This window comes from Falco punctatus (assembly GCF_963210335.1).
Source record: "Falco punctatus genome assembly, chromosome: 12".
Taxonomy (NCBI): Eukaryota; Metazoa; Chordata; class Aves; order Falconiformes; family Falconidae; genus Falco; species Falco punctatus.
Window position 1 is genome coordinate 25,496,626 of NC_137592.1, and position 12,886 is coordinate 25,509,511.

At 35.7% G+C, this 12,886-nt stretch overlaps 1 protein-coding gene across 2 annotated transcripts in view; it reads right to left on the minus strand.

The window, feature by feature from the left end:
- The window catches only part of GPATCH2 (G-patch domain containing 2), a gene marked incomplete at its 5' end in the record, with an annotated part of 126,372 nt that overhangs the window by 106,948 nt on the left and 6,538 nt on the right, over positions 1-12,886 (minus strand). For both annotated transcript variants that reach the window (XM_080408452.1, XM_080408453.1), the window contains 2 exons: positions 4,704-4,765; positions 10,036-10,749. In XM_080408452.1, coding sequence (XP_080264578.1) covers positions 4,704-4,765; positions 10,036-10,749 — 776 coding nt within the window. The remainder of the gene's footprint in view (positions 1-4,703; positions 4,766-10,035; positions 10,750-12,886) is intronic.

Sequence of the window (12,886 nt, forward strand, 5' to 3'; positions counted from 1 at the left end):
AACAGCTGTAATGATCATTTGGAGACATCAGAAGATTCACTGTAACACATACAAGCAGTTTCAGGAAAGCACAAGCTTCAGTTACCTAGTCCACAGAGTTGCATCTCGCTCTCACTGCTCTGCAGCGCTGCCTTGGCAAAAGGGATAGCAGGACACCACGCAACTGAAGCAGCTAGCTCTTTTGATTCAAGCCTGAAAACTTCACATGAAGGCCTCCTCCCATCCCTCCTGTCCAATGTAATAACAAACTCTGCTCTTGAGCAGGACGATTGTACAGGTGTGCTGTTAACAAATTAGGATGTCACGTGATCTCAGCTTTATGTTCACCTCTGTGATCCACATGCAATATTTAGGATTTCAGCTATTCAGGTTGTATACAACAACTTCATGTTATTTCTTTTTCACCTGCAAAGACTATAAAATAATTAACCACAACAATTCAAAACTGGTGTGATTACACTTAGCATTGCATGCTCCATTTCTTTATACAGGCACAATGGCACTCTGACAACCTGCAGCTGCTGAGATGCTATATGAGGTCTAAATTAGTTTCTCGCTAGAGAAGACATAAGGATGGAATTCTCATATACTGAATCAGTAGTGGGTCATCTTCATAAAGGACACAGTAATGAATATATGTTTAATCATAAAACAATGAACAGCTATCTTTAAAAGCTTAACCACATCCACAGTGGAACTCTGACATTCCCTGACCTCCAATTTTAACTGTTTAACACTTTATTAATATAATTTTCCTTCCTTCTTGCTTAGATCTTAAAGGACATTTCAAGTGCTGCATGTCATGATTTAAGAGGCCTTAAGACAACTTTGAATTTCCCCATGTGTACTAGTAGGTGTAGATGGACTAAGAATGAAGAATATGTTTTATTTGCCATCCCATCCCTACACTACAGAATTCATTAAAGAATATACTTGCAATTGGACTTTGTTTTTCCCCCCAAACAGCAACAACATCAACCAGTGTTTGAGTAATATTACAATTTTGTTAACACTGTGTTGAAAGCTTAACTTATAAAGTGCCTTTCAACTTCCAAAGTCCCTTTAAACTGCAGGTGATCCTACTAGCTTGGCCTATAATAGAGTTGTATTATAGGTCGCAATGTAAGATTAGACCTTTTGTTTCAAAACTCTTCTTGCAAAAGTTTCTACACTGGGCATAAAACTGCTTATCATTAATGTTTTTAATAACTGAAAAACAGACATTTATGAAAATACTATTAGGAACAAAGGAAGGAGTACGAAGAAAGGAAAGTCGTAAGGATTTCTCATACGTAAGCTTCAGCCACTGTTTAGTACTTTCAATTACTTGGCTGGCAGGTTCTCCCACCACCATACTCAAGGGCTTGACACTTCCATAGGATTCTGTTTTTATATATTAACCATATAAAATCCCAAAAGAATATTTTAACTTTATTAAATCTTGCCCCAAAGTTTACCAATTTACAAACCTCTGGAAAAAAAATACAGCCCATAAGAAGTCACTGGAGGTTTGTTCAGCAGCTATCTTCTTCACTGACTGTACTTGCAATGAGTATTTTTCATGATCTGTGAGCTTTTGCTGGCTAACTGTACAGGGTATGCAATGTTTCACAGAAGAAATACATTTGCCACAGTGGGATTGCAAAAACATCGAGTACCAATTACTTCTGCCGGAAAGTAATATGACAGTGGGATAAAGTACAGCAAGAGAGCCGCTGTTGCCCTCTCACAGAACCTAACGTAAGCACTTGGGTAACTTGGAAAAGGAGGACAAGCACGGCTAGGCTCATATGAGGACTTCATGGGAACAAAACAGATCAAACAAAAAAGCCATGAGACTAGAACAGAGGCAGGCTGGAAAGGAAAAGGGTATAGAGTTTTTTTTTTAAAAAGTGTTAATGGCACAGCACATATTTGAAGTTGAACATAAGATTTTCAAGTCTCAGCAATTTTCTTTTATCATAGCAATTGATGGCAATTAAAATACATCTAGCAATTAACCCACTGCTACCCCCAATTACAGCTACACCTGGTCTTCTTGAATCAAATTATGAAAGTCAAAACTCTTCCAAGAGTCTATGAACAGCAGAGTACAGTTACTGTGATGGAATTTAATTCCATTTGCTTTCTGAAATGATTTTGGAAAAATATTAGAAGTTGCAAGGTCAGGCACTCCAGAGTTCAGAACTAAATACTCAACTATTTAACTAGCCAACTGCTTGAAGAAATTGCTGATTTAGATCACTTTCTCTTCTAGAATGTCTTTTCCATAGTATCAATATGCTTTGGGAATTAATTAGGGTTTTACAAAGAGTATTTGTCTGCAATAAATGAGATATGGTTCTTAATCCCAGAGACACAAAATGAACAAATGTTGCCCTGGAGAACAGGATCTTCTTGTCCTCTGCTACCCAAACTTCTGAATGATGGCAGGCACATCATTTAAACTAAGTATTTTATCAGGCGGCATTAATCTCTGGTTCTCCACTTGACTTAGCAGAAACCTGAAGTCAGAAGTGCAGAAAATTTGAACTACAAATGAGGTCAAGATGCTGATGTTCGGAATATATATCCTGGAGGAGGGACACTGAGAAGACAGGAATCTGAGTCTAGCTTTTAAAACTGGACAAGAAAATCAGCCAGTTTTTCTCTTAATACATTTTTCATCCTGTCCTCTTCCAGCTTTGTTTCCCTCACCTAGGCTTTTCCTTTGTTTTTATGAGATTTATTTTCTCCTTCCTTAATTCTCTTTCTTTTTTTGTCTCAGTTCAGCTATAAATTGGAGATGAAATAACCTCATCTTACTTCATAAGGCAGTACAAAGATAAAAATTACTAGTGCTTTCTTTAGGGGGGGAATAAATGTTATTAGAAAATAAACAATTTTGGTTTTGCAGTAGGATCTCTTATAGTACTTTCACGGAAAAGTCTTCACAAAATCAAAGCTATAATGCAATCTAAGAACATTTGAGATCCAGTGTGAAGCTAATGGTCTTCTGATCATACCCACAAAATTAGTCCAAAACAGCGATTAAAAAATGTTTTGTCCCGATACCATCCTTCTGAAGTTTAATTATTGTTGTTCTTTTTATTTATATTTAAGAATATGATTTCAGGTCTAATGGTTTCTGCTTGAAAATTGCAGTCAAACTGAATCAAGGTTCAAAAAAAATCAAACAGGCAAAAATAAGAACTGCAGATCTACAGTAAAGAACCGACACTAAAAAGGTAACGCCACACCAATGGAAGACCACTGTTGTTCACCGATATCTCCCTTTTTCTCCTCCCACAAAACATTTAAGAAAAACAGAAAGTAACAGACATTTTCAACAATCTTATTCAAAGATTTAAATTAGTTTAGGATTTAAGGAAAAAAATATTCATAGAAATACATTGGAAGGGTACTTAAAGGCATGCAATTATTAAATATGGTAGGTCACATTACATAAAAATACAGAGGACAAATGTTTTAAAAATTGCAAGTCCAAAGAGAAATTCATATAGGGAAGTAAAAGCAAATCTTTTTGACGCGTCATATTGAAATACTTAAAGTACTGAAATATTGGAGTCAAAAAATTGATTTAAACTTTCAAAGAGAGCCTAAATTCTTCAAAAAAAGCTATGTGTTAGCACAACTGACAACAGATACTCAGACTGGGAGGTACAGTTTTTATAACACAAGTTACCATTGAGCAAGGATGGTAACACCGCTGTTCAAAGTCTGAAAAATTATCTCCCTACTGTAACATTAACATAGAAGATTAAAAAAAAAACAGAAGAGACTGAATTATACATTAGAGAGAGAAAAAGCCAAACAATATTCCTTCAACTAGATCTGTGGAATGGGCCAGGATTTGTTTTCTTGCACGCACAGGTAGTCTGTGGCAAACAGCATACAGAAACGATGTCCATTACCGTTAACTTAGAACTGCCAACAGAAAAGCAAGTCTTAATTACCTGAGAGACTATTTTTTGCCCTGTTTTTGTATACTGCCAAAGACAGCGAGTTCCTAGTCTATGAGCTGGGCACGAAGATGCTAGTATAATACAGGTGAATGTGTTGCAATAAACACTAAATCTGAAAAAAAAAATCTTGTATTTCCACCCTCAACAGTTTTATTACATAAAACCACGTAAGAACAGTACGCATAGTAAAAGAAAATTTTCAATATTCAATGCATTTTATATTAAAGAAAGAATTTTCAGAGGGGAAAGACTTTAAACTGCATGCATCTTCTAATCTCAGTCTTAGACTCCTGAAAAAATTGTTTGAAACTACTTTTCAAACAAACTACTTAATGAAAAAGAACTATAAAACCCTGCAGTATCAACTTGGAAGAAAGAAAAAAGCCACCTCAAAAATAAGTTTGAGAAGCAGTACTACGATCACAGAGTCCTGTCTGAAAATTGGTGCAACCAAAGGATTAAAACTTGGTATAGACGATCTTTTGGAGATGCTCAAGTTGTAAGTAAGTTTATTATATTAGAGAGATCGCTTCTCAAGACAGCGTTTGACTAAGTCATGGATTCAGGACATCCTCCGGTAACATTTCAAAAAACCAAGAAAGCAAGCTATACTTCAACTCATTAAAATAGTAATAGCAACTGAAATATAGTAATTAACCTATGAAATAAGTTGTAACGCTTACAGAATTTCAACTGATGTGGTTTGAGGGGTGGAGAAGGGAAAGATTGTTTCAATACCTTGTCTTCCCTCATCATTGGTAAACAAACCAGCATCACTGCTGCTCAGACTGCTGGATTCACTGTAAGAAGAAAAAGAAAGAAACGGATCAAAAGAACAATTGATCTTTCAGTCGTAAAATTTTAAGGAGACAAGGCTGTGCTCAGATTGAACTTAAGCCCAACAGAGATTGGAAAGAAAATAGGATGATTTTTTTTAATCAAACTGCAAATATCCTAGTTCCATTAACTACAAAGCATATTATTTTTGGCACATAAAACCACGGGAATCTAATGGTACCCTGACAGTAAGCCAGATGTGACTGCAACGAGGGGCTGACACAATTGATGCATTTTATTATCTGCTTCCATCAAATGTTCACTGCTTCCTTCTTATGCTGTGCAATTCAGGTTGATCCTGGAACACCACTGCTCAATAAAATAGGAAAAGTCTCAATCAAAAGCAGCCTAAGCCTTCCTTCAGTACATGAAATATGAGAGTCTGAAAATCAAACTACCTTTCTCAAAATCATTTGCAAACATTCTGGAAAAGGCGTTGCTTCATGACATACTACTTGGGAATAAAGAATAAAGTTTATATCAAATGTAGCCAATTAGACTAAAATAAAGGTCACCCTGAAGGAAGTAAGTACAAACAATGATCATAACATAAAAAAAAAAAAGGTACAGTTTACTTTTTTTGTGACTTTCATCACAGCCTTAAAATTAAAATGTGTGTATACAACATCAACGCACTTCTAATTTTGAAAAAAGGTATTTTGTTCTTTGCTGTATACACACTCTTACAAAATATATTCTACACCTCTAAATAGTAAAACAGACTTGTCTTTTAATAACACAGCTCACAATTTGGTGAGTTTCATGTGAAAGGATTTTTTTCAAACTATTTCTTTCATTTTTTGTCAGCAGAGTAGCTCTGCTAAGTAATATTCTCAACAAAATTTAGCTACATTTTACTTACGCTGAGAGGTAGAACAATTTGAAAAAAGTAAATCGCATCTGTTCACCGCACAAATCCAGGTACAAGTTAAAAATGCTGTGGTTATTCTCCATGTCACATTCAAACTACTTAAAAGAACTCGACCTGTTTACCTTTCTATACTTGTTCATATCAAAACACATACAACAATCCTGTATTTGAGTTCAACTTGTCTCAATTATTTTTACTTTCTAATAATGAATTAGTTTTACTTTTATTTCTAAATAACTAGTACACTTCGGAAAAATATTTCCTTTAAAATGGTAATTTCTCAAAAATAAGCCTCAATTTTTTAAAGCTTGTACTATGATTTACATAAAATTAGTCTAATTCTTATTTAATTATAAGCATGTGTTTGCCTTTTGTACCTTCCTTTGGGAGGCATCCCAAGTATAGTACCAGGAGACAAAGCAGTGATTATTTTTTTTAATATATATATATACACACACACAGAGCTCTGTGTTTGAAGAGTGTGTTCTTAATCTTTGCTGTATCATCTGCTTATCTGTATTCTTACTGTATAAGCAATACTTATACCATCTTTTATACAAAATATAATCAGAACAGACTTAGGCACTTGCACAGTTGCCCCAAGCAGAAGAAAGATGACAGGCATGCAATGACAATGGAATCATCTTTCATAAGTGAGACCAAAACTTGAACTTCCTAACATTGCGAATCCTAGCAACCTCCTTCTAGCAAGCATCCCATCATCATTTTAATTACAAATACAACACTTTAATTAAAATAATGGCTTTACTGTTCTTACATTGCATTGTGCACAATTTTACTTCACACATCTCAAAGAAAAAACATCCTCTTTTCACAGGTTCTTCCTGTCCATTTATCTGGGGTTTTTTGTCTTGTTTAATTGTACTTTTTTTTAAAAAAAAAGTTAGGAAATCCTTTCAACCTTAGTATTTTAGCCACTTTCCCTATCAAAATTTCCAATTTTGAGAACAGTGTACTATTTTTTTTAAAAAAATATTTTAAATGTGCAATAATTCTTACTGAATGACTAGCCAGTTCATGAAAACACAACCACTTGAAAGTCTGAAAATTACACATAATAATGTTTTGTTGGTGCTTTTTTGTGGTTTTTGTTCTTGTGTTTTTTTGTTTGGGTTTTTTTTAAAAAATTGAACTGTAACAGCAGCATATCCATGGCAGCCACTGTTCTCAGGCCACAGTCAAATAGGGCAGGGATTACAGCCATGGTAATTGCTACATGGCAGTCATTTCACTGAAAAAATTCAAAACCTCTGGAATTAATAAATTAATATCGAAGTACCTGAAAGCTGTTACAAATTTATTTCCAGTTTTAATATGATTTTGCACTGTATGTTGCCAATTCCTTTGTTTTGCAACAAGACTTCTCCTTCCAGCAAGACTTCCAAGAAAAAAGCCACAGATTCCTTTTAGTCCTATAATAGAGTATGCAGGCAAAAACTTGGAAGGAACAGCTCTACTATCCCCAAGAAACTTTCACAGCTTGCTTTATGCATGTGGAAACAAAGAAATTATTTTATTATTAGTTATTACTACTAGTCAACTGTCCCATACCTTGATTTCATGTGAGACTTGTGACCTTTGTTTACCCACCAAGCCTGTCCCCAAGGAATGACCAGCCACTGGCAGGTCAGCAGGTGGCCATCTCCAAGTTCCACTGCTGCTCTCTTTCAAGAAGAGCAATTGAAAATTTTCCTCTAGTCACTTAAACAATTGCCACAGCTTGGAGAAATCAAGCACCATCTAGAAGTCCATGCACTGCCAAATTTGGCTGAACCTGGCCAAGGAGCTAAGCACTGAGGACAAGGGAGAATGAGCAAAGGAGAGGCTCTGATCATGGAAGTTATTTCCAGCACCCAAACCCAACCGCACAGCAATTAATCTTTGGAATCATTTAGATGTTGACATTTTAAGAGCTTGAAGATTCCTCCTACTGCTCCTGAATCCTCACTTAAAATCTGGTGGTTGTTGTTGTGTTTGGTGTTAGAAAACACACAGATAAAAGACTACAAAAGAAATGTCATTTAGCATTTTTAATGGGCACTTCAAAAAAATATATATGCTATTTTAAAGTAATTTCATGTATACACTGAAGACTTTTCCTCACAGTTTAGATCCAAGCAGTTTAATTCCCATTAAAAACTATTGGTTTTGTTCTCTTTTTACAAACTCAACTTCTAACAAAGACCCTCATCTTTTGAATAATTAAACTGTATGCACACAAACATACAAAATTAAAGAACTTTTGCACACATTTTCTTTCCCTCTCTTCCAGTGAGTGCTGCTGAAGCATGAGTCTTATCCAAGCTGCTTTTTTAGCTCTCCAGATCCTGCAAAGTCTTACAAAAGTCATGTTCCCTTTTAAAATCTCAACTTTTACTTTAAGGACATACTCTTAGGAACAATTTGCTAGTTGAGTCCAATTGTTCTGGCTGAACCATCTCAAGCAATAGAGGCAATTGCATTTCAGTAAAGTTAGATTAACATTATTCACATATAGAATATTCAGATACAGTATGCACCCAAGAGGCTTACATATGGTGGATTTCTAATCACGTTATGGAATGCAAATTTTCTAATTCAGTGGTTCCCAAACTTTTTGGCACAGTAAACCACTGCAAGAAATTTGGTGGGATGACAGACCATCACTCTGAACATGGAGAGGAATGACAGATATATGCATGAGCAGAAAACACTATGAAGATGAGAATGGTTTTAAAGGCCATTTATTGGGGCCAGAGACAAACATTTCAAGTATGATTTACAAAACAACATCATTTGGTGTAACAAAACATTAACCACTTTGAAGAGGAAGATTAATTTTTAAATGGATAATGTTTCTTTTGTGAAAATATATAAAGGTATTCAGACTAACTGGAAGTAGCAGTTTGGGGAGTCTACAAGAGGATTTTCATATTGATCACTCTTCTCTCCATCCAAAAATTAGCTAAGGAATTTTTGAGTTGGAGAATTGTTACCCTTGTAGCATAACATAAAATCTTTTATAAATAAAAAAAAAGTGACAAGACCACAGACATATGATAAACTATGCAATTGTTCCTAGTTCCAGGGAAATGTTTAATCATCTGCCTTTAGGTATCAAAAGTAGGGGAACAGATTCTCAGTATCATCAAAGAATGAAGTTTTCTAAAGGCTGTCTGACAACACGCTCCTGTCTTGCATGTCAGTGAGATGTCTGAAGTTACACTGACCACCCTGAAGGGTTGCTTCTGCTCTAGTAATTACGACATTAGGAACAATCTTTAAGACTCAGGATTCATTCAGCTCTTTCAGCTTCTTACTGCTTGCAGGTGAGGGACAAGTCTAAAAAGTAATATGACTTAGAAAAACTTCTGCAACAATAACTAGTTAGTCACTTTCCAATACTGCTGTTATTACAGTAACCGATCTGCCTGCTCTGGTCAAAGCACCTGGGTACTCTGCATCTCTCCAATAAGGAAAAGGCTTAAGAGTTTATAGATAAAATGCCTACAGAAAAACCAGAGATACTCGTGCTGTCAAGCAACTGACCAAAATTACATGTTTTAATATAACTGTTTCTTGTTGACAGTTCTGCATTCAGAACCAGGTACATGAAATAAACATAATCAAGTTTACCAGGCCCTGCAAGTAACATCCCTAGTGTATGGTGGAAAAATGACTTACACCTTACTGTGTTGTCAAAACAGAACTTTGGAAACAATTACCATTGTAGTATGACTGCTGTCTGGAATGGATGGATGAGGTGTACTGCCCAAAGGGTCATCATTCCCCCATTTTTTTAATGGTAAGCTCAGGTGTTTCTGAACTGTAAATTGGTTTTTGCATTTCGTAAATGATGTATATCCTTGGCAACCTGCAGACTTTTTATGCCCATGACACATAAGAACATACTGTCTAAATGGTGACTCTAAACACTGACAACCTTTCTGATGAATAGAGATAACAATCAAAGCACCAATGTCTAGAAATTGGAAAAACACTTAATTTTTGTCTGAGAACTGTCACGAGTTGAAATACCTTGAAAAAAAAAACCATACTCATCATTTGTATATTGTGTCATTCTTAAGCTTGAAACAATTAGAACGCAGCATTTCAAGAAACTGTTTTCTTGGTTATTCCTCTGCTACATGACACTATTTTATGCTGAACTCTTTAACCTGAGCAACTCAATATATTAGCACATGTAAAAAGTTTAAGAGTAACTTGTTAAAACAGATACTATTGATGCATTTTAACTCTGGAATTAAAGAAAAAAATCCAAAGATTCCCAATACAAGCAACAGTAATAAAACCAAACAAATATTATCCAATGCTTCTGTAAAAAGGAAGAGAAAGAATAACCTGTCACTCATGTTCTCATCTGAGCCTTTTTGCTCCTCATACTCCATTTTGTCCTTAGTTGCCTGGTTCACTTCTTCATTTTCTATAACTACTCCTTCATCCAAGATTTCCGGTCCTTGTCGAGCCGCAGCTACTTTTCTTTTTTTCACTTTGCTCTTGGAAAACTCTTGGTGTTGGTATGATTTATTGTTATTGTCCATTTCTTGATCTCTGCTGTTATCCTGCTGTTGAGTTATTGTCAGTGCATTAGAGACTTCTGACGGCAGATCTATTGCCATCCGTTTTACCTTTCTTCTCCTGCGCAAAGTTCTGTTTCCCAAACTGTCAACAGCCAAGTCTGGTTCATGCCACAGAGGTCTCTTGCCCCTGATATTATTTAGGTTTGAGGAAGGCCTACGTTTAGCAACCAACAACTGGTCATCAGAGTCACTATGGTCTTTCTTATTAGCATGATTCTCCCTGTAGTCTTTGTTTGATTCCTCTAAACTGGAATCAGAACCTTCACTTAAGCAGTGACCAGTCTCCCAGGGATGATGGGTGGTAAATGAACGTCTTTTTCGTCCCCTCCTTTTCCTTGCCTGTCGCTTTAGAAGACACGACACACTTCGAGAATGATCTCCAGTATCAGCAAAACCTCCTCTGGCTTGCTCTGAACTTTCTTCCAGTGCCGAGACCAGATCATGAACCAGTTCCTCCATAGTCCTACTGAAATGCCTGCATATTTCAAGGAAAAACACACATACAAGAAAACAACAAATGAATCTGAGGTGTTAAGCATAAACTCTATAAACATTTTACCTGGAAAAATCATTTTAGTCACTTTAGGCAAGGTAGTCTTAATGTCCATCCTATAAACACTATTCTGCTGAAAGACAAAGCCTTGCCAACCAGTCCTATGCAAATCACAACACATCAGCATACATTCCATTTAAATGGTATCTTCTCAAATCTCTGTCTTGGAAAGAAGGGTGGGTGGGTGTGCATATGCATCCATCCCTCCCATTTGTTTTTGATCTCACTATTTTTATTTGGTTATAATTCACCTCATCATGTTTTTATGATTTTCAGGGATTCCACAGGGTGAAAGCATCAACAGAGACCATTCACTCTAACTGCAGGCAGGGAACACATTTAAAATTTATGAATGGGAAATGAAATGCATAATATACCTCCTTGATAGTATATTAGAGAGCTCTGTTTAAAAGTTGTCATTATGATAAAATATTTTTAAGGATAATTATCTCCTGATGCTGCCTAAATGCCAAAATGAAGTTAAGACAGCAATTCTTTGATAATATATGACTTTTTTTTCTAATAGTGACTAATTCTGTCTTTCCAAATGGCTGATATGTTTGATTTTTTAAAAAAATATTGATTCTGTGGAGTGATATTAAGTTGAGAGAATACCCTGCTATAGGTAATTCTAGAGTATTAAATGCAAAGTTTCCTACCACGTGTAGGCACTCACATCCATAGAATCACACGCTTGTGTAGAGAAAAGTATCCCTAAACACACACAGTGTCTGATTAAGGCCTTACCCTTTTATGTTTTGCTCCTTCCTCCTCCAATTTCACTAGCATTTATCATGTCTTTAACTCCATATTCTTCAGTAAGTTCACCCATGCATTACATGAACGTAATTACGAAAAGAAGAGACATTAAATGATTGCTGCTGAACTCTAATCCTTCCCTGAAGGCTATGAACCTCCTCTGTAACCACAGCAATAGATTCTCACATCAAAGCATCAGAAGATCCCATTTGCTGAGGTAAAGCAGAGAATAACATTCATGCTGTTTACTACATTACACCAACTGATAAACATGAAGACACTCAGTAAATTGTGTGGAGGACGTTTAAAAGCAAGACTCTTCACTTTGTTTTACAATATAGATTGACAAAACAATTATCAAATAGTTCTCTGCCCATACCAGTAGAGTTGAAGATGTAGAGAAAATCTGGACACGTAGCACAGAGGTTCCCTCTCTCACCACAGACTTCAGTGTTAAAGGTTAATGGTGATGGCTGAATGGACAGTCATGACCACACAGTATACAAATTTTAAATATTAACAGGGGAAGAGCACGTTTAAGAAGAAATCCAAGCTGGTTATGAAATATGCCACCTAAAAAAAATTATATTTTCTCCTTTTAAGCCATTTTCAGAAATACTGATTTTTAACATTTCAATTGCAAGATCACCAAAAGCACAGGTTGTGGTAGAAACACAAGATCGTTTTGAATTCCTTGTGTCACTTGCTTTCATTCCTCATACCTCTTTTCTGTCCTGCTGTAATCTCTAGTCCTATTACTCCCTCTTAACCTAAGATTTTCTTTGGCTCTTAGTACAGCAGAATCATCATATTACCTTGTAAGGGGGCAGACAGCTCTGGAAAAATGCTACACTTTCTCCTTAATCCATTTGGTTCACAAGAATCAAAGCCTCCATAATCACACAAAAATACTTCTCAGAAGCAATAGACCTACACAGTAGGAAAAGCATTTCAAATGAGGCAACTGTTTTCAAAACATTCAGAGAGAAAGAAAAGTGGAAGCCAATTAACACAAATTACTTTGAGACACATGGCATCAATATTATTTTAAACTAATTCTTTCTTTGAGGTTTTGAAGTTTCAGTTACTGCTGAGTTTCAGGGGCATGTGGGGGTTTTGTTCAGTTTTTCCTTGGTTTTTTTTTGGTTTTTTTTTGGTTTTTTTGTTTGTTTGTTTGTTTGTTTTGTTTTGTTTGTCTAAGAATTCCAACCACCAGTAGAGACAAATCCAGGTATATTTGTACAGGGCTTCTATGCATGATGCTTAAATAGATATATTAACCCATGTTTTTCAGTAGCTA